The 22,582-nt window shown below is 35.9% G+C and overlaps 1 protein-coding gene across 5 annotated transcripts in view; it reads right to left on the bottom strand.

The window, feature by feature from the left end:
• Positions 1-22,582, bottom strand: part of CDKL5 (cyclin dependent kinase like 5) — a 129,799-nt gene that overhangs the window by 43,177 nt on the left and 64,040 nt on the right. For all 5 annotated transcript variants that reach the window (XM_077781624.1, XM_077781627.1, XM_077781628.1 and 2 more), the window contains exons 4-7: positions 10,325-10,370; positions 6,764-6,900; positions 3,734-3,854; positions 2,536-2,595 (exon numbers count right to left, since the gene is read on the bottom strand). In XM_077781624.1, the coding sequence (XP_077637750.1) occupies positions 2,536-2,595; positions 3,734-3,854; positions 6,764-6,900; positions 10,325-10,370 (364 nt within the window). The remainder of the gene's footprint in view (positions 1-2,535; positions 2,596-3,733; positions 3,855-6,763; positions 6,901-10,324; positions 10,371-22,582) is intronic.

Genomic DNA, 22,582 nt, shown 5'->3' with positions numbered 1-22,582 from the left:
CCTGTCAAGAATGACACAGACATTCTTAATCCTTTCTTTGAGTAGGTGGAAAAACTAGAGGATTTCTTGAGGTCTTTTCCAGTCCCATGTTTCACAATTTCTAGGCTTACACACCATACAGAAATTAAGAGGTTGCTAAAACAAGAAATTTTGAAGCCCTTGTGCTGAAAAAGTAAACACACTAGTCAGAAAACCAAATTATTTCTAACAGTCAGATGCATCTTCTGTAATCGGCACTTTGTACTGTTCTCTTTTTCCACTTCTGTTGGCAGAAGTGACACCCACACAACATGTGTCCAGGCAAACACAACAATTTCAAAATCTCAATTTTATTTAGCACGGTATGTACAGAACACATGGCACAAGGATTATGAAGAATTATCTCATTAAAAATTTATGATCTTTTCTGTTCAAACTGGTTTTGTCCACTGGGCCATTGCAAAGGGATGCATTATCCTTTTCTTTGCATTTGTAATCACATGAGGAATGTGATATTGTATGTGGCAAGTACCCGTGTTCCAAAGCATGAATTAAGCAAGGTGGTCAGACAGCATATCATGCTACAGGACAAATTCTTATATCTTAATCTCTGCACATTCAGGAAACACTTGTGGTTAACACCATTCTGACATGTATTTTACAGTAATAGCTTAACCTACTAGCAATTATGTCAATTAGTAATAACACTAAAAAATTAAGACTGCTTCCATCTTACAAGAGTTCCTCAGGATTTTAAATTCAACTAAAACTGAAAGGCCAGTTAAAATGAAAACTGACCCATATGAACATTAAGAACCACAGAAATTCCTGTATCAGTTTGCCTTCCTTGATATTATGCTGATCACTCTGAGTACACTGTGACTGCACATCTTTTCCAGCAGCAGAAAGAGAATGTGAGAGCACACAGCATGAGCAAGCCAACAGACCAGCACCACTGCTGGCAGAATTCACACCATCTCTATCTAGTGCAAAAACTGATGTCCAAAACATGACCATACCAGTTGTCTGGCTTTTTATTTTCCTGCAATTCTGCGTCACAGAGGATGTTGACAGAAGTTCCCATGCCAGCTGATCTCATGTGATAACTCTAATGGCATTACTTTCAAGCAGGAACATCCCTCACCCCAGAAAAAGGAGGGAGGGAGGGCCAGGGAAGGATGTGTGGGGTGCACAGCTCCCACAAAGACCCACTCATGCTCCATGCTCCCACTGGCTGTTCCTGCTTGTGATGAGGTTAGCCCAGACCGGGGCATGCCCTGTGCAGGGCACAGCTGTGCTGGGTGTGCAGCTCTGCACAGGGCAGTGGGCTGGCCCCTCAGTGGGGTTTGCTTGGCAAGACCCTGCAAATCACTCTAAGGTGAGGGAGGGCAACCACAGTGGTGCAGACAGGAGGTCTGTGGGTGTCAAAAAGGCAAAGACACCAAGGACACCACACAAGAGTATCCTGATGTTCTGTCAGAGCTGTGCAGTACCTTACACTGCAGAACAAACGACTGAATTCAAAGAATTTATATGGACCAAATATTCTAAGGTTTTTCCTAGAATGGTTATTCATTCCAAATGTTTAAGCAAAAATGCCTTTAAGATTAAAAGAAAGAAGCAGCGCTGCCAATGACAAACACCTTTTTTGTCTTCCTTAAAAACTATTTTGATTTATTTTGTTAGCAGTTCTTTTTTTCATTCAAAATTGCAGAGGTTTGAAATGACAGCTTTCAAACTGTTCTTACTGAAAAGTGCCTTTGGGGTAACACTATGAAATTGGCTTTTATTTACCAAGCCAAACTGCAAGCTTTTCAGAGGGAACAATATTTTATTCTGTGTTTATGTAGCATTTAGACTAAAAATACAGATTGTTGGAACATTCTGCCCTGTTGTCTTCTTGGATTACTCACAAGGGCAAAGTTCACCTTGTACTTGGGTGATGATTCTTCAAAGCTTTAAAGCCGACATTAAACAGTCATTGGTAGGTCAGGAAAAATCAGAGTTAACCTAACATGTACAGCTCTGACTCTGACCTCCAGTCATTGTGTCATTAATCACAAGTGGACATGTGATTCCTTAATTAAGGTAACAAAAAAACTAACTACACACATAATATTCCACAAAAGCCGGTGGTTCAAAAAAATATATAAAAAGTACAAGTTCACTGTGTCTTTACTAAACAAGCTATAATTATCTTTTAATACACAGACCAAATAAACCTATAGTTTTGCCAGCCTCCTAATCAGCTCATCATCTGTGCTCTTCCCAGCTGAGCCTCAGCAACATCAAAAGCAGAAACCTTGTCTAATACTGGAAGAGAGAAATGCAGTGTTTCTATAGATATGTTAACACGAGTATTCCACGGGGTCTGCAAATTAAGAACAGAATTCTTTCAAATTAAAATACGAGCCCCAAACCTGAAGAAGTAATGAATTCTGACTGCTAGAAGACTTTTAAACAGTACATACTGAAGAACTCTTACAAAATAATGCAAAACTGCATTGCAAGAGATTTTCTTTAAAAAGGTAAATAACAGGCATCTTCCAAACTTACCAAAGTCACACAACTTCAGAACATCATTGTGGCTTATTAAGAGATTCTCTGGCTTGATATCTGAAGTATCAGAGTGGGTGGAAAGAAAAAAAAGCTATTAACTTCTCTCAATTTTGGACTTTGTCAACAAATATTATTTCATTATAACTTATTTAGAGATATTCATGCAATCAAAAATGAAGCATTACAAGAGCAACTGCTGAAGCAGCTTCCAGCAATTCAGTTTGTGAACAGGCAGAATTAATTTTCTGCCTTTTGAAGTCTTTTTAAGTGTTTCCCAACAAAATATGGAAAGATGAAATGTGCTTACAGATATTCCTGGGCAGAAAACCAATATTCATATTTCATATTGAAAAATAAAAGAAAGGAAAAGAAAAAAATAAATTCAATTACCCAATTAAACAATAAAATATTAAGTATGTTGTGCTTAACATTTACAGTTATAATAACCATTTGATCACCTCTTGTAATTTCTTTAGAAAAAGTGTCTTGCCCAGTTTTAAGCCCTTTTTTCATTCCTCTATTATACACATGGAACATTTTTCAAATTACATTTTAAAAATATTTTCAGAATCATGCTGGCCTTAAATATAAAAAGCATACTATGTGAGGATTTAATCTTATTGGAAATACTAATTAAAAATGGTACTCTTGCAAAGTCACAAAGCAAAATACAATTTTACTGAATCAGGATAAAGAACATAAAACTAGACAAAGTAATTCATCAAGATGTGTACTCTAAGTGCTTGAAGCTTAGGGAGAAAGTAAATATACAGAGCTGAAACTCAAGAGAGCTGGGAGGAACTGCCTTAAGCAGCAAAACATGGGGGACCAAGTTTTTAGTTTTAAGTTATTTTTCTTCTAATATTTTATTATCAGATTCAAAAGTGAAATGACTGAGCACCATGAAATGTTTTTAAAAAATCCTTTTTATTAGACAATGTCTGTTCCTGTAGTTACAGTTTACTGTGCTTATCTCTTTCCAAAGACAGTGGACAACAAACATTTTGTGTAGATGAATTTCATTTTAAAACGATCTGGAGCCATGCAGCAGACTTAAGACCCAGTCAAATTTACTTTTTTCTTTTTTTCTGTTGATAGAAAGCAATTGCTTGTATTTATGTTAAATGCAAATTATTTCAAGTTGCAACATCCCTTTAGAAAGGGCCTTATTCCATGTGGAGAAGTACACACTTACCTCTATGAACAATATCATTCTTATGGCACCAATGAATTGCTTTAATTAGCTGGTAGATGTAGCTTTTCACTTTTTCTGGTGGAACTCCATTTGGCATTTCTTCTAGCAACTCAAGCATATTCTAAACATTTAAAAGACACATCATTTAAAAGAGCTACACTCTAGCTGCTGGAAGATGCTTTCAGCTTTCTGAAGCAACAATTTTGGGCTAAAGAGCTCAATTATGAAAAATCAGTAGTTTAACATTCAGGGAGTTAATTTTAATCATAAGCATTATCCTAGCTGTTTTCATTCTGGAGAAAACACTTGTGAAGACAATAATCCTAAAAGGTGAACCACAAATATACCATGAGTCTTTAAAAGACTGTCATCAAACCACTTTCCCTAAACACCTAAAAAGTCATTTATTTACAAAAGGCTGCTTAAACAGAAACACCAGTTCAGGTGTATGGCCATAAAAGAAGTTTAGCAAACAAAAGCATTTTGTAAATATTCAACAATGCTTTAACACACTGTTCTCTTCATTAGGTTAGTTCTGCCACTTTGACACCATGAATCACCAACTGCATCTGTATATGGATGGGTATAAAGCAACACAAGCCTCTTAGTGCAAATGAAGTAACAGTCATAAAAATGCTTCACAGGGGCATAAATAGAAACCTAGGGAGTATCCCATAGCTACAGATCAGTTATAGTGATCTTGGACATCCTGGCACTACAGCAATTATGGCCATATCAACTATTTTGTGGATATAAATAGGAAAGAAAATAAACTTACTGTTTATACTAGTTCATTTCCTCTTTGAAAAAGAACACTTAGATTCCCATTATGTTAACAGATGTCTCTAATTTTGTACAATTAGAAGTACAATGAAGTTTGTATGCTGACTTCTAAAATAATAATGGGCAGCAGCAACCCATTTGAATACAGGAAAAAAAGTCTTATTTACTGAACACTGACTAGGAATTTTTTGGCTATACTGCCTTGCAGAACTCATTTAATTATGGATCTGAGCATTTGTAGATTTTTCATTAAAACTAAATTTACCTTGTCTTTGACAAACATTTTCTCTAGCTGTAAAGTAAAATTTTTGAGGTTTCTCTTGAAAGATGTTTTAATGATATTTGAAAACATTTCTAAGTTTTGCAGTTTGGGAGTAAATACTGGAACTTATGTGCTTGAGCATGAGTTTTCTTACAAGCACTGTTCAGATCTGAGGAAAGGAATTTTCTGTTAAGAAACCATATTGATTTTTGTTAGATTCTTGTCCAAACAGAAGGCTGTGGATCTGGATAAATAAGTCAAGAAGTTAGTGTTACAAATACAAAACAAAATAATAGCATCGACACAGGAAGACATAATCCTGCATGAAGACATTAACTAAGGGGATGATGAATAAAGGAGATTAGACTAAATGTGAATTTAAGTAATCTGGATTTCAGCATTCCAGAGTTAACATGCCCTGAAGGACACATTGTGCTCATTACCAGTTAAACAAAAAATTAGTTTACTCCACCACATTTTATTTAATTCTTTCTACTTTTCCCTCATCCAAAGAATTCAGAAACATCCTGGTCTTCAAAGAAACTATGGGTGACACTAATTAAGATATCTGAAAATAAGAAATGCTCATTTACTTCAAAGTTTAACTGAAAAGAAAGGTGAATACAGAGATGACATTACCTACAAACTAGACATAGAGCCTACCTTTATTACAAAATTATTTCATTCTGATGTAAATAATGATAGATATTGCAGCCTGGTGTTTTTACTAATATTTAACCAGTTTTTAATATGTACCCCTTATCATATCAATTAAATATCTTTCACTTATGTTGCTCTTTCAACCCACTTCTCCAGATAGCTTAGCCAAGTCAACTACAACAGAAAATTAAATATATGTTCTAAGTTGGTGTGTGATCAAAGACATTTCATGTGTCTGGAAAAATTACAATGAACATGGGTGAAACAAGTCAAGGTTTGAAGGTTAGATCCAAGTAAGATCCATGACATTAGAAGTGCTGATCTGCTGGTGAAAACCAAAACTGATTTCTGCCAAATTGTGGTTTAATATAGGTCACCTCACATTATGTAGTCAAGTTATATGACAATATAAGTTGTCAACTTGACATAAAGGAGACAGCATTTAGGGTGAGAAATTTTTAGATGAGAGAAAATTGACTGCAGAGGACTAGCACTCAGCTCACACTGGCAGGAAATTAAATGAAAGTTTCAATCAAAATAAAGTATCTCATGAAGGCTACAGACATATTTAAACCTGCATTTTCTTTTACTCTGTGTATCTGAATACCATCTAAGTGTTTCCATGAAGAAATACTAAATGGTCAGAATTCATAGGAAAAAGCTGCCTTCATCAGGAATGACATAAAAAATGGCAAAAGACCAATCTGTTCTAGGTTGTTCCTCCCTGGAAACAGATCATGATGCTTGGGAGTAGTAGGCCAATCTAAGGAAATTTTGGAATTGTTTCAAAATGAGGTGAGGATTGGAGTTAATGACAGTGGTCTTTGCCAAATCACTCTAAGCAACTACTGATAGTGGCCTTGTTACAGAAATACACAAACAAATCCTATTTTTAACAGGGAAGGGTGGAGAAAGTTGAAAGAGATTCCAAGGTCAAAAGTCTATGATCTTGTTTTAAAAGACTACGTCAGGACTCATTACACAACGTAACAGGACAGTTATCCACCTTTATAATTAAACTGGATTAAAAAGTTCAGATGGAAATTTTTCTTCAAATCATATGTATTGCAGTCTGCATAATTTTTAACATGTTGGTGTTCACAAATGGAAGAATTTTTTAAAAGAAATACCAACACATGACATAAAAACAACAGTAATCGGTGTTGCTGTCTCATGACAATAATAATGCAATAGCATTAAAGTTTCTGCTGCTTCTCTTTCGAGATTAGGATAACTTAATATTTTCTTTGAAAAAAGCAATTCTAAAGATATTTTTAGTAAGCTGATAATTAAACTGTGGCAAGGATACTAAAAACTCAACTCACTTTTTCCACATATTCAAAAACTAAGTATAATTTTCCTCTTCTTCTGAAGGCTTCCTTCAGCTCCACAATGTTCTCCTGTTTCAAAGTGCGAAGCATTTTAAGCTCTCGTAAAGTGGTTTCTTTGACTTCTTCATTTTCTAGAATGTGAAGTAAAAGTGACAAAGTGAGCTGCTTAAAATACAAAACAAAACCTCCAAGTAAAAAGCGTTACTAAGATTTGCTTTGAACCACTGATTAAATTCTCTGATTTTAGACATTACAGAGGAAAAAAACTTATTTCCCAGTGTGGACTCTCTGTTTGCATGCTTCTGCATTGGAAGAGAGGTAAATGACAACTCTGGTTATTATACAACCCTCAGAGATTTCCCATCACTACCATAAAGGTTTTCTGTGGCTGAGAAAGTCGTAAGAAACAAGTTGTTTGCATCTCTATCTTTTTATTTATTATGAAGGGAACTAATATGCTTCAAAAAAACATTTGTGTGTGTGCACATGCTATACCCCACAAATACAGATCACACACATTAACCACTGGGAAGATTGTCCTCAGCAGAAACACTGGAATGCAAAGCTCATCTTTGAACAATACCAAACAAGTGTATTTGATTCTGAAATAATTTTATTTTTCAAAAGCCATGACATATTCTAAGACTGAAGATTTTTAAGTCCTGTACATTCCCCACATGGCTTTCAAAAGTATTGATGCAACAAAGTCTTGAATCTAATTCCAAGCAGTCAAGAAATTTAACTGCTTTGTTAATTACATTTAATTTTCATTTAACTGATTTGACAATTTAATTGTCTGAAAGGTGTTCAAGAAAGGAGAAGTGCTTCACTAATGCTTCATACACTGCTTATCATTAAGGGGCTCTGAACTCAATAGATTCTAAAGGATACTAGCAACGATACGTGAAGCAAAACTGACTATATTAGGTTTTATTTTTCATTTAGTAAAATGAAATCCATTAATTCAGTAAACTTACTCATGCACATAGAAATGGTGTACTTAATCACTTAGAACTGTTATCTACAACAGAGTTACTAAATGGGAAATGCTTGCATAAATTCAAAACTAAACCACATTTACAGGCCATGTAACACAAAGACAGAGACAGAGGAAGAAGAAACAAGAAAGAGAAATTGTTTTCCCAAGGCAAAAGGCAAGAAGATGTTTGCAGGGGAGAGCGAATAACACTGGTCATGCAAATGCACTAATCATCATCAGAAGAGAGAGGGGGAAAATAAAAAATTGAAGTGCAGCAGGAGGGAAAAGGAAAACAAAATACTATAATCACAAATGTTTTGATTAAAAAAATATATAATTTAGAGCAATCTAAATCTTTTCATTTTAAAACTGAGTGCTTGATGTTGGCTTGCATCAGCCTGATTGCATAATCTCATCTATAAAAAAGACAGTCACTTTCCAGCACATTTAGTATTCATATGTCAAACAACGGCAAAAATTCAGTGGAACAAAAATGTCAATAGAAACAATTACAGTATATTCAAACTTCTAATGAACTACCATATTAACAAGACAGATGTGAAATGGGCTGAATCAAATCCATCAAAAGAACTTCTGTCATATTTCCAGAAACTCGTAAACAACTAGTTACAAATCTAAAAAGCAGACATCAGTCATGTAAACTGATATTATATAATACCCTTGGAAAGCCAGACCTAATGGCAATGTTGTATTTTTTGTTTTCATTTTTTGGTTGACAAACTAATACAATAATCCTGTTTAGGGCTTAATACTGAGATTTACTTCCTAGGATCTGTACTGAATAGCTACAGCAAGTTCCAAAAAACACTTATGAGATACTTTCATGACCTGGTCAAGATGGTCATCACAATTAAAACTATCTTCTACATCCTTTACAGGAATTTAAAACAGATTTCTGAACAGCAGAGCTAAAACATTTATCAAATATATTCTCAAGTGTCTGGGAAAATGACGCGCCAAGCAAAGATTGCACAGTGCAAAACAAGATGCAAATCAGACTTTACTGTGTCTGACTCTGAAAAAATATAGCCCTTGTAACTAACACCACCTTCATGGCTACCAGCAATGCTGTAGGACAGCAAAAAAAGCAAGTTTGCTAAAATAAATTGACTACTGTATCTTTAAACACTGCTAACTTTTGGCTAAAGCCTCGGTAGCCAGCAAACCAAGCAGCATCACAGCACACCAGGACGACTCCTCTCACACTTCATCCCTCTTGGTGGACTCAGGGCTGACTTACGATGCACCCAAGGTACACAGCTGCTCTCGTGGCTGATGCCAGTGCTGCCTATGATAGGATATGGTGATTCCCTGTCCCCCAGCAAGCACGGGTCAGAGAACCAGCCTTGTCTTGTGCAGTTCTTTGGGTTTAGTGCTGCTGGGTGAGGAACGTGTGTGGGGAGCACTCAGAGTAATTTCTGGGTGTCCTGCCTTCCACCACCCTCTTTGCCAGCAGCACTAATCCTTGCAGAAGTTGGCTCTTCCTCCCTCTCAGCAAACTCAGCAGTGCTGCAGAGCACACAGGGTCTGCTGTGAAGGGGCAAACAGCAAGTTTCCTGAGGAGACTGAAGCCCACTGAAGTGAGGACAGAGCTGCTGCCACACCACCCAGCTCCCTCTACGGATCCTTGGGAGCTCCCAGATTTATCTTCCTGTGACTGAACTTCCCAACAACTTTCAGTCTCCTTCATTTACAACTTCAAGTTGCCCTTACATTTAGATCCCCTCTCACAGATAAAGGGTGATAAAGCCAAAGGACTCTGGAAGTCACTATTACAAGACAACTTTTTTATATTTTCTGGTCATATCCAACCTCCAAATCTAGATCTTACTACCATGTGCAGTACCACTGTTAGCATTCAGGAACACACATAATCACAGGATATGATTATTTGAAGGTGCTTTTATTGAGAGCTCTGGGAATCAGGGGTACAGACCCAAATCTGACTCCGACATGGCTTTCGAGCTGAACGTATTTTATATTCTATTGTTATATAACTTACATATTAATTGTTAAACTTATCTTGTTCTCTTGTATATATTGACTTTATTCAATCATGAATTTCTTGTGATGTTTCTTAGGCCCCTGACCACAGCTTCTCATGATTATTCTTATGATTAAACAGTAATTATATTTAATTACTAAACAATCATCACATCTAACAATTATATCATTTATCACATACTAGCTACACAGGTGCAGTTCTAGCAAGGTACAAGGCCTTCATGTACCTAGGGTATTTATTTTTTTCAGGGCCTACTAAGCTTAATTTTCCTTTTAACCCCAACTCCCATGATTTAAAAACCCTTTTACTATCACCACAACCTCATCCATATTAATAAAGATGCATCAAGAAAGAAACGTAGTTATCTAATTAGAGTGTATAACGCAGTCTCTAGGAAGGTATGAAAGATCAAGTGCCTTGAATATTTACAAAGCTAATAAATCATTATATTTTTAAAATCATATCTTGCTATATGAGACTTCTCATTTTAACTGGATAGATATTAACAATGTAGTTACTGACATTAAAGATCATGCAGCAGAAAAATTACCTTCACTGTCTTTAAATTTCTTGATAGCCACAATTTCATGTGTCTCCTGTAAAATAAAAGCAAAGAAATGGAAATGAGCGAGATTTTTTTGTGCATTTTTTCTTGCATTTTTTTCTCCTGATCATCAGAGGAAGAAAAAAAGAAGGAATTTCACAATGCAAAAAAAATTAAATGAAAATACGGGAAATTCTCAGTGATCAGGCCAAGTGCAATATACAAACCCACAAGCAGCAGATATGTCACAATTAGGATCCCCAGTACAAAAACAATAGACTTAAATGCCAAAAGTTCATATTTGAACACCTTGCAATATGTAACAGTGAAATGCTCAGAAGTGTTTTTCCTGTGACTCTTGTTTCTTAGTTATTCTGAAGCTCTAGCAATCTTTTATCTTACCACAGTATGAATATGGGTGCTTATCTTTATGAGATGAACTGAAAATATTGTGCCAGTATTAGGTTTATAGTTAGACCTATGATTTTGGCTGACAAAAGTTTTTGGGCTTCAAGGTTCAAACATCCACAAAAAATACAGTATTAGGAAAGTAGCCTCTCTGTACCTCTTTTTAAAAATTTGTCACCTTAAGAGAAACCTATCCAAGATGGGAATACTACCCAAAAATGAGAAACCTATCCAAAAAGGGAAGTAATTGCATGTGGCAGTGTTCAGTCATGCTTACTGTACAGTTATAAGTCATAACCTCCTAATGTCCACCTGCCTTGTGTTCCTCTAGCATTCTTTACTCACCAAATCATAAGGTCACATTTTTCTCTTAAGTTTCTCTCTTGTTGTGTGAGCAGGAATGCACTTAGCACATGGAGAAAATGTAGCCTAATTCAGGTCTGTTCATTCAATGATGCAGCAACTGAACTTTAGCAGCGGGATGTGGAGGAAACATTAAAGTCATGGGGTGAGAGTTTGTGAGCAGACAGGCAGGAGGCTACCTGAGTACTTGATGAGCTAGATCTACCTTACACACCTTTAGCAAACATCACAGTTTAACAAAAAAAACCCAAAAAACCAAAACAAACAAACAAAGCACCAGCAATATCTCACTATTAATAGCATATAAAGGCTAGATTGGAGGACAGCAATAAAAATGAAGCCATTCTGGAATACCTGAAGACGTGTGCATAACCAGTTATTGAGTAACACAAACATTTACTCCATTTTTCATTTCAAATCATTGTAACACATGAACCTGTAAAATACCTGATCCCAGTTAAAATAAAAGCAACTGGAAACAATGGTCTGAAATAAACTGAAAAACGTATTTTACTAATTATATTTCTACTACTGAGTTATAGTATTTTTATCTTTATTAATTCTAATTCTAACAATAGTAGTAATAGTTACTAGGACTATGAGGGAACATTAAGAGGGTAAGTAAATTTAGTTTATTTGACTTCTGGTATCTACTGGTAGGTGGTCTGGCTATTAAAGGCAGTGAAAGATTTTTCAGAAAAGGAACACTGTAATTGCCCTAAAAAGCCTCTGCTGACTGTATTATGCCTATGTTTAGACAGCCTGCACACACCACTTTGCAGAAGAACCAAATTTATCCATTACTGTTACATACCTATTTCACATGAGGTAAAAGAAAAATTTCCAGGTGTTTCAGCTGCCACAAAAGGCTGTGTTTTATTGTCAAAATAATAGCTAAGTACACTGAAAGAAATATAGGAGTTGAAACATGTATTCTCTCACACAGTTAGCAATTCCGATTCATTCAAGAAAACCAGTCCATGTGCCTTCTCTGCCATATCCTGATTACATGGAATGTGATTACTTTGGAATTTAAATTTTAAAAGCTCTTGGGTCAAGATCTTTCAAAGACTTGGGTAATATATCAAACATCCTGGAGTATTCTAACTATTTACAGTACTTAAAGCATGAGTGGTTATAGGAATAACAGCAACAGAAAGACCTCAGAAACCCACCCAGGGATGAAGAAGTTACCTGAACAGTTAAAAAAAAGAATCTAACATTTAAGAAATTTTAATTTAAAAGCTTTGTCATTTGTATTATTTCATTAAACTGATGACATTATCACTAATGGTGTCATAAGCAATTAAGAAGTTATACATGACACTTTCCCTATCTTTGGAAAAAACCCAACATAATATTTAAATAACCTGAAGTGAAGCAATAGCAGAATGAGAGTAGACAATAGGTGCTTTAAGGAGCTGTCCTAGTAAAATTATGTTCCATCTTAGCAAGGAATATTCTTGTCTAGGTTTCTTGGAGAATTTCATCCCATGTAAATTATATTCTCTAGTAATGTGCTACTGGTGAAGCAGTCAAGCCAAGGCTAAAATGCATACATGGACACTGAAGATTACTACCCATAGATTTTTAAATACATTGCACCTGCTTGACAAAAAGTCTGTAACTTCCTTATGATGCAAAACACCTTCAGAACTGGGGTGCTCCATCTGACAGAAGAAAAAATTGCAGCCAAGTGCACATTTCTCAGTTCTTGCTCACATGCTTTAACACAACTAAATGGTTTACATGAAGTGACATAAAAAATAGGCACGCCTCATAATTTTAAACTAGTTTCAAATGAAAGAACCCATCTGAAATGCCCTGTTCCTCTATTTACATTACTCCTCCTAATTTTGGACTAGATGTCCAGTTTCTTTCTGGCAAATTTTAAAAAAGAAATGCAAGATATAAAAAGAGGACATTTCAAAAAAATTGTCTCAAATTTGTCATCTGTATAGAGAATATCCTTCCTTGGGGGAAGGAACCAGGAAGAACTCAGTCTCCTGTACCCTGTAGGATGTTGCACATCAGCAGCATATGTAGACTGTGCAATGCAATCAGCAATTGCACATAATTTTCATTAACATAAGTTAATAAAGAATTGAACACATGGAATAAATTTTGTATATGGATGAATACAGCAGGCATATAATAGAGGTGGTAAAAACACCCTTCCTGGATTAGGAGAGACATGCTGGTCAGATGCAGGCCAATCCTGAAGTTTCAAACAAATATTAACAAGTGCTTGGTGCAAAGCAAACAAACACCACATTGCTGAGCCCTGAAAAGATGGACAGAACAGGGGATACAAAGACAAGCAGAGGAATGAAGAAATTCAGTAGTGATAATTCAGACTTCCGGACAAATCTGAAAGGTTCTTTTCAGATTGAATTTAGACTTTGTAACTTAAATAACTACTTAAAAGACATTTTGGAGATCTGAGCTCTTTTGTGGATCTGGATTGCTGCTCTTCAAAAACAGGCTAAATTGGAATTCTCCAAAATAGAATTGTCATTCACTAAAATGTATTTTTTTGCATTTCAAGGTGTGCTCTTTCAAGATTGTACTATGAAACAGAACAGTGCTGAAAACAATGTTCAGACTGGTTGTGGAAACCTATTTATACAATAGCTCAGTATCCAACTCCTAGCATGAAAATTGTCATTGACATTTAAATGTATCACCTAGGTAGATAAGCTGGTACTAGTTGATTCAGTGTTTGACTTCAGTGAATGCCAAGGGAAGAAAAAACTCACATAATCCTTTCTGATCTCTACTACTTACTACTACCAGCTTATATCACAAAGTAGGAAAATTTGAGTTTGCTTAGCTGTAATTTTGCTTCACTCAGCTACATCTATTACTAGGCACCTCATTATCATGTTCTAAAAAAATTATGGCCTCAATATCTGACTTTACAACAACAGCAAATTTGCAAACACAGAAGTGAAATCTCAACACTGGCATTACCCCTGATTATTAAGCATGTATATTATAAACACTCTGTGTCATAAAACTATAGGAAGAACACAGTTTTACAATTAAATATACAACAAGAGATGAATATCACTGAACAGACTTTATGTAAAAGTTAAGGATGTACAGGAACTGGTTATTCAGACTACATGATTACATGTGTATAAAATGGGGAAAAATACGTGTCTTCATGTACAAACGCGCAAATGTCTTCTAATAAGGCTAAGACAAAAAATTCTGTTCAATTTTCTTGACATATAAATATAGGAATAGAGAGGAGGAAGGAGAGACATGTTCATGAGAAAAGGGTACCTCCAGCCCTGGAGAGAGGAATCACTTCATATTAGGGCTCAGTCCTTTCCTACTCCTCAAAATATATGTTGGAATTGCCTCTGGAGAAAGCACATGACTGATTATCTGCCCATTTACCCACAGATGAGAGTATGGCTATGAGAACTGAGCATTTTCACTGCAGTGCTCCTCGCCACCCACAAGTTTCTCTCCAAGGTTTCCTCACAAGTCTGTCACAGCTGGTGTTTCCTGTCACCACTATCAAACTAGAAGAGTTCCTAATTCAAAACCATTTAACTTTATCTCATTTAAAGGACAGAAGTCCCCTATTTTTCCACTGTCTCTACAAAATTTACATGGTAGAAGTCACTTTTACTATATGTAATTATATATGGCACAAGACACAAGTGTCAGAACAGCAGAATAATGTGTCTCTGTTGTTTTCTTGAAAGATCCTTGATGGGCATACTCAAGAAAAAAGATGCTGCTTAGCCTAAATCAAGATCTTAGAACTACAATAGTTATTGTCTGGAAAGAGGAAGCATATCCTATTCTTGAAAATGTCATGTTAGGAAAAGAAATATTTTTAAATGTTTGTCCCTATTTTATTTCAAAGCTTCTGTTAGGACTTTTCTTCCTTCTTTTGCGAATCATGGAAAATCTGACACAAAGCACAGGTACACAACAAGATTGTTGAAAAATAGGTAAGACTGACCTTCTGAAAGTTACATTGTTCATCTCTAATTTTACTGCCTCACCCTGTATGAGTACAAGAATTTCTCAAGCATGGAATTTTTAAGCAACTGAAAGAATAAATGTTTTTAAATATCAACAAATGTGAGCAGGGACAGCAGCAGTCAACACAGCACATCCTATGCACAAGCAGCATATTGCTGCCTTTACTCAGGTGGTGCTGCTCAAGCACTATTTAGTACATCACATCAGGGTTTATGCTGATGAATTAAGTGAAACAATAAAATATGACATGGCATATTCTGTGGTTGGCTCATCATTTCCATCTGTACAAGTGTGAGGCTGTTTAGGCCCAAACTCAATTCCTGTAAGAAGCTGCTAAATCAATGGCATTCTCAACTCACAGAGCATTCACATGTCATAAAAATTATTTAGAAGTGAGCAATAATTTGGTTTGATCCTCACTGATCTATTATTACATTTATACAATTTAGTTTGCCACAACAAAGACACAGAAAAAAAAATCAACAAAATTCAGCCAAACAGCAAATGGCTAATGTCTTTTCAGAACAAAGTAGTACAATTTTGCTCTGATGTGCATAAACATTAATATGTTCTACAACATTAAAATATTTAGAACAGATTTTTCAATAACCTTGATTTTGAAAAATCCCAGAACATTAAGCAGTCAGCCGCAAGGCAACAAAAGCCCAAAAAACCATTACAAGATGGTAAAATATTTTTCATGAGTTGTTTAAAACGAAGCTTAAAAAAAAAACCTAAACCGACCAAATATTTTTTCAATTTTACTCTCAAAACAGGAACATAAAACACTAGCATTTGAGTCAGATCACTGTATCATAAATGTGACATTTGTAATTATGAAAGCTTTTAAATTAAGCCAAGCAATGCACGTTCTGCGATGTCACAGGCGTCGTTACCTGCAATTCTGTCAGGTCCCTAAGTCACTGCCCAGGCTCCTTCTCCGTTCTGCCTTAAACCACCACCACCTCTAGGCAGCACCGAGACTGGAACACAGCTTCCTATTCTCTCAACACTTCTGGTATTACGTGCTGGCAATTTTGCTGGCAATTACTTTCAAAATCTAGTGGAGTACCTTAAAATATTCTCTACAGAGAAAGATATGCAAGATGATGCAATTTCATTTTTTCAAACAGTTTGACAATATGAAATCACAGCATACTGTGTCTTCTTCTACACCTAAAAAACTTTAGAGAATTGCCCTCAAGAGATGCTTCACTGTTTCAGCCTTCTATTTCTCCCTTGAGAAAACTGCAATTCTTCTTTTTATCAGCTAAAACCCTCACACTTGGTTTATCTAAGCAATATAACTCTTAGCATAGGAGAACTTTTGGGAAATTACTTTCTAATCTAAAAGTCCTATTTATTTTTAGGAAGAGAGAGTCTTTGGTAAATAATGACAGAGCAGTATGTCTGAGTTATCACAATGCCTTTATTTACTGGAAAATTGCTTAGAATTTTTCCAACACATATATGTTAGAGTTTACTTGAGAAGAAGCACCTAGAGTGAATCACTGCAAATCAATTTTTTATCTCTTGAAAGCAGCATGTTATTTAATAACCATCTAAGGGCAGGGGAAGACTCCTAACAGAACAAAGAGTTCTATATTTGATGTGCTACTTTAGGGAAGATGGTCACACTGTCTCCTGAGGAAGAACAAGAGGACTAGGGAAAGCTTAAACCACTCTGAAAGATTTTCAAGGGGAACAGCCATGTAAGATCAGCTATTCCATTGTGGAAAGAAGCACAAGAAAAGGCCAGAACCTTGAGCTACAAGTTTGACAGGAAATTACCAGTAAGTGCAGGTAATGACGGAAAGAGACTTTCAAGAAAAAAAAAATCACATAGATTGAAACAATTTTGTCTGATTTCTTTATCTATGTCCTTCAGAAAAACTTGCAACAACTTTACTGTTTGTTCAGATGTCACGACCAAATGCTTGCACTACCAAATTTACTTATTTGTTTTAAATCAAGTGTAGTGTAAGAGAGTTGCAAACAGCAGGCTTTTCTCATCCAATTATCAGATGAATCCATAAGCCAAATGAGTGGCCCATCTGTGCCCATGGCCTCCCAGACTGGGCTCCAGCCCCAGTGGCAGGCTCGAGTGACAGTGATGCTGATGCCAGGGGCTCTCTGAACTGCAGAAGGTCACAGACTCAAGGACAGCTGGGGCTGGAAGGCACTTCTGCCTATTTTGGATGTCCTCATTTCTAGGGATATTCTGAACAGCCTTCAAGGCATTCAAAATCCACCAGGATGAGATTTGGAGCAATGTGCTGTAGCTGATTCTGCTTTGACCAGTTGTGAAGAAGCACACCTGAATCCTAAGGAGTGCACTACAAAGCATGCAGTTTTCACTGTTCAAGAACTTGCAGTCTACTAATTTAGTGTGTAAATACTACCCTGAAAGAACACTTGAAAGTAAGTGAACCCACTCAGTATTTTCTACCAACTTTTGGGCTGATGATACTGGTAGCATCAGAACTTCCATTTTTCCAAGTGGATTTTTCATATTCATTCACAATTTTCTCCAAGCAAGAAAGGAAATATGCATCTCCAAAGAATGTGTACAATAATGTAATGAGAAATATCTGGAATAAAAAACAGATTTAAACACTATAAATGTAGCTATTCTAGCATTTCATGATAAACTAGTACATTTTAGCAATTTAAAAAATAATCTGTTTCATTTCATTTAGTGTAGCACTAATTCATATAATTTTACAATTTGACAGTATTGTTCAATCCAAACCATGTATATAAAACAGAAACCAAATCCAGCACATGTCTATAAAATTTTTCCAATGCAGAAATGTCAGTAATAGTAATTTCAGTTTCAAACCTCAGTATTCTTCCAGTTCTATTTGTTTGGGGTTTTTTTGTGTTTGTTTGGTTTTGTTTTTTGGTGTTTGTTTTTTTTTTTTTTTGGTAGTTTTTTTTTTTTTTTTTTTTTTTTGTCTGTTAACACTGGAAATTGTAAAATTGAAAGCTATTTATAAATAGCATAATACTGCATTGGCAGATACGAGTATTATTTAATTACTTTTTATAGCATAATCTTGGCACTTGTAATACAAATAATAACAAAGTAGAAAATGCATGAAGGCAAACTGTACTACCTTCATGACTTCCTTTAAGATATCACTGACTCCACAGATTCAGAGATCAACAAGACATTTATAATTACATTGTATTTCCTAATTTTTTTGTTATAATAATGCAATGCTCTTTTCCTGGGCATCTTGTAACTCAAGAGTAGGTAGAACTTATAAAAAAATAGTTACTTTGGTTGGTTGGTTGTTTATTAAAAAATATAAAATTGGCAAAGTCCTCAGTGTTGTTATCCTAAGTCTCAGAGTCAAAATAGTTTCATCATGATTGGTGGACATTCTGAAGTTCATCACATCTCAAGCTTTAGTTTTGAAATCTTTATTTCTGCAGTGGATACAATTTATTTTTTATCTGGTACTTTCAAATTTTAAATTTTTGGGGGTTGTCTTTTTTCTCATCAACAATCTAGCAGGCATTTTCTTTAAACTGTAAAACAAGACCTACTGTGAACCAAAGGCAAACTTGTCAAGCAGGTTCCTGAGGCTGAAACTCTTCAGATGAAATTCAGTTTCAGATTAAGACATCCATATTCAGATCCCTGTATGAGAGTTGTGTGTTCAAGCACTCCAGTCATGATTTAGTAGCCTAAACATGGGCATCTAGTAGCATCTAAGATGCTGAGCTATCTACAACACTCACATGGAATTTCAGAGAGGCCTTTTAGAGCTGCCTCCCTTGAAATCTCCACCTATCCGTTTTTTGAATACTCTCTATTCGAGGTCTATACTTTCTAATATTTTCTCCTCAATATGTTCATGGTCTTGAGCTCCACTATTATGCAAACGCTGCATCCAATTATTCTAATAATCTGTCTGGTCTTTCCATCACCTGCATCAAGAAATTGTCTGTGATACCCTCCAGAAATCTCTGGGACTGTTTGCATCCCACCACACTGCTTGTCCTGGAAATACCAGGGAAGTTAAAGTCTCCCCTGAAAACAAGGGTCAGAGCTCCCCACGTGAAAAACAAGTGTTTCAGAAACATCATCAGCTGTGTAAAAAAGGCTTTGCCCATTTTTTCACTTTGGTCAGGTGGTCTACAACAAAGACCCAAAATCATGCCACAGTTTCTGGTCTCATCTCTAACTCTGAACCACAGGGTCTCAACCACACTATCATCCATCTGCTATGACCCACTTTTCCCTTAAGAGTGGGCCATCCCAGAAAATACCACCATACATCTTAGACACTCCTTCCCACAAAGGGAAACTTCATTCCCCTTTCTTTTGAGCCCATCTTTTCTGAAATGTCTGTACTCATCCATCCATCCATCCCAAAGTACCACTATTAATTCTAAGTCACCAATTTTTATATACCAACTAAATTTTTGTTTTAGTGTGCAAGCTACAACAGGATTTCTCAAACTTAGATAACTTGGCTTAACACTATGTTAGAAAAAAATTGTCTCTCAGCGCTGAAGGAAAAACATCTAAACATAGCAGCAGCTACTGTCATTTCCATACTGCACAAGTAGAGACAAGGATTGCCCCAACTTTAACACCTCTCATGTGCAAATGGCAGCAAAAACTCCTCTGTATTCTGCAGTGGGTCTTAAACAACCAGAGGTGGCAATTGCCTATTCAGGTACCAAGCAGCCACTCCAGATCTGTTCTGGAGTGAAAGCAAGAGCCAAAGTAGAAGTTATTTTTGGTTTTAATACACAGATTAGTTAATAATTGTAAGCTCTCCACATCTAGGGGAAAGCCTAACCTACAATGGTCTTCCTGTCTAGAAGCCAAAATTTATGTTTAGGGCCTCCAATTTAAAAAAAAGAAATCTTTAAACTGAAAACTTTTCCTCCTCACATTTTGGTCCCACAAATTAGTATAACACTGTAACCCTATCTTCATCATGCAATTTGGTATGTAAAAGGTGTTACCTAAAGTAACACTGTTGGTATTTTGGTGTCAGCTCATTGTTAGGTTTGGCTATGGAACATTGAATAGATGTCTGCACTAACCCTAGGAATCTGTAATTCTCTTTCATTTATTCCAGATCTTTAATGAGAATATTTTTTGTGTTGTTCTCCAGGGAAGGATAAACTTGAACAGGAAATGCCACTTGTATTTTCAAGCTTCAGTTCACATTAGACAACAATATTACAGAAAGAAAACAATACCCTCCTCTGCCCATAATGATTTTTGGCATTTACAACAAATCTTTGTGCTCTCTAGGTCTTTTTCATTAAGAAATATTTTTGTTGACATTACGCTCTTACCAAAGCAAATTACATTTTAGAAGTTTTCTCCAATCTATATATTGATGTGTATTTCAGCGGAGACCCTATTTTCCTCTCAAAATTTCTATATTCAGGTTTGCAGAGAAAAAAAAAGGCCTTTCTTGTCTGTCTGTATAATTACAAACAGTGCACTCTCTGGAAAATAAGAGCAAAATTCTTGCCTCCTAAGAAAACTGCCATTTTTATCTGTGAAGTATCTAAAAGTGCATTCCTTTTAGAGATTTTCTCTTCTTCATAGAATAGCATTAAGATTAAAATTTATTCCAAACTGCTTAAAAGAAAGACAGCAGGCAAAATTCATACCTCAAACACTTCCCAATCACTGCTGCAGAGGTCAGAGGAACAGGAGGGCTGCCTCTACACAAGCTGCATGGTAATTTAGCTAACTTGAGAAGCCAACCATACATGTGGAAATAAAGGAATCTGCATCCAAGGAAGATTTCTGCTACTACTAACAGATGAAGAAGAAATGGCAGCAAAGTTTTCATAAAAATAGCATTTTCTGCAGATAAAATTCAACTTAGAAGCTAAATCAAGAAATAGATTTTATGGACTTATTTCAGACAGTTTCTTTAGCATCTGAAAAGTTGTGGCCAGATCAGTATATCTTCCCTTATATTTCAATAAGAAGAAAAAAAGTCTAAACATCTAAACAGAATTTCTGGGAAGACTAAAAAATGCTCTTCTAGCAAAAACTGCCCCTACCAGTAAGACTAATATGTTGCCCTTTTAGATCTTACACACAACACATGTACTTTTGAGCCAGGAGAAAAAAAAAAAAAAAAAAAGCATAACCACACAGAATTTAAGTTCACTGTGAAAGTTTGCCCAAGCATGACAAACAAATACTTCTTGGAAAGAGGCAAAGGAAAAGTGTCGTGATCTCACTGAGTTTATCATCACAAACACTGGAAACACTATGTGGGGAGAGTGGATAAAAAAGTGCAGAATTAAGAGCAAAGGGACAGGGGACACATGGGCTAAAGTAACTGGGAAAAGAAGGCAGACAAATGCAGCCTAAAAACAGATTGGAAAAGAGAACTGGGGTAAAGCACCTTGACTGAGAAGTTAGTGTTAAAACCAGCATAACAAATAAATGAATCTGTGAACATTAAAATTTTAGAGGAACCCAATTTAACTGAAAGCAGAGGAACGGTGAGAATTCAGAAATAGCTGCAAACCCACTAAAACCACAGATGAGTCTCATTCCACAGTTCTGGTATGCACGGGGGATGAAGGCAACAGGTTACTAGCTATGCCATCTCAAATACTAGAAGCTGACAGCTGTGTGACAACTGCGTGGGTATCCATATGGTGTTCCATGATGAATTTTGTATTTGAGAAGTCTAGAAAATTATGAGGGGAAAAAAAAAGTAAGTTTATCACAGTATATATAAGGCAGTATTTAAGGGGAAAAGGTAGCATTCTTTCATTAGAAATATGGGAGTATGCAAAAGAAACTGAAGCCCTTCTCCAGGCCTAAAATAGAAACAGTAACTTCCAAGGCTAAACTTAAACAGAATAATTATAGTCTGTGTTTTAAAAGACTCAATGAATCTACATAAAATGCCAAATATTTCCTAAGGTAGAGTGTATCTCATTTAGCTTTAGCCAGTTAAGAGTTAGATAGATACTCCATGCGACTTGTCAAGGTTTTCCCCACAGTTCGTAAAAGCAGGGGAGTGAGAGAAGATCTGGCCAGAAGGTTACTGGTTTTAATAATTTCCAGATGGTAAGAGCTGCTTTTCAGATTTTGGACTCTCTCAACTTATATAAATGAGGGAGATTGGTTATGCAAGACCTAAGCACTGAAACAGTGGGTGAGATTAATTCCACCCAAGTTACTTAACTTTGCAGCCCTTCTGTCTGAATGTTTTATTTTTGCATGCACAAACTTACATGCATGCACATGTTTTTAAGGTACATTTCCAAATTTTATCACTACTAGTAACCTCAGGGTTATTACTTTTTCTGCATCATTATTCTTTTCAGTTGCATTGCTACATTAAGATCATCACAGTTCATTGGACATGCTAGAAACACAAAGTATTCCAAACTGTTCTACTGAAGTAAGAACATCTCCATTGCCAACGTAACTGCAGCGTCAATTCTCACATCCCACAAAGCAATCTGGCA

Source organism: Lonchura striata, chromosome 2, assembly GCF_046129695.1.
Source record: "Lonchura striata isolate bLonStr1 chromosome 2, bLonStr1.mat, whole genome shotgun sequence".
Classification (NCBI taxonomy): domain Eukaryota; kingdom Metazoa; phylum Chordata; class Aves; order Passeriformes; family Estrildidae; genus Lonchura; species Lonchura striata.
This window is presented reverse-complemented; position numbering and strand designations above follow the sequence as displayed.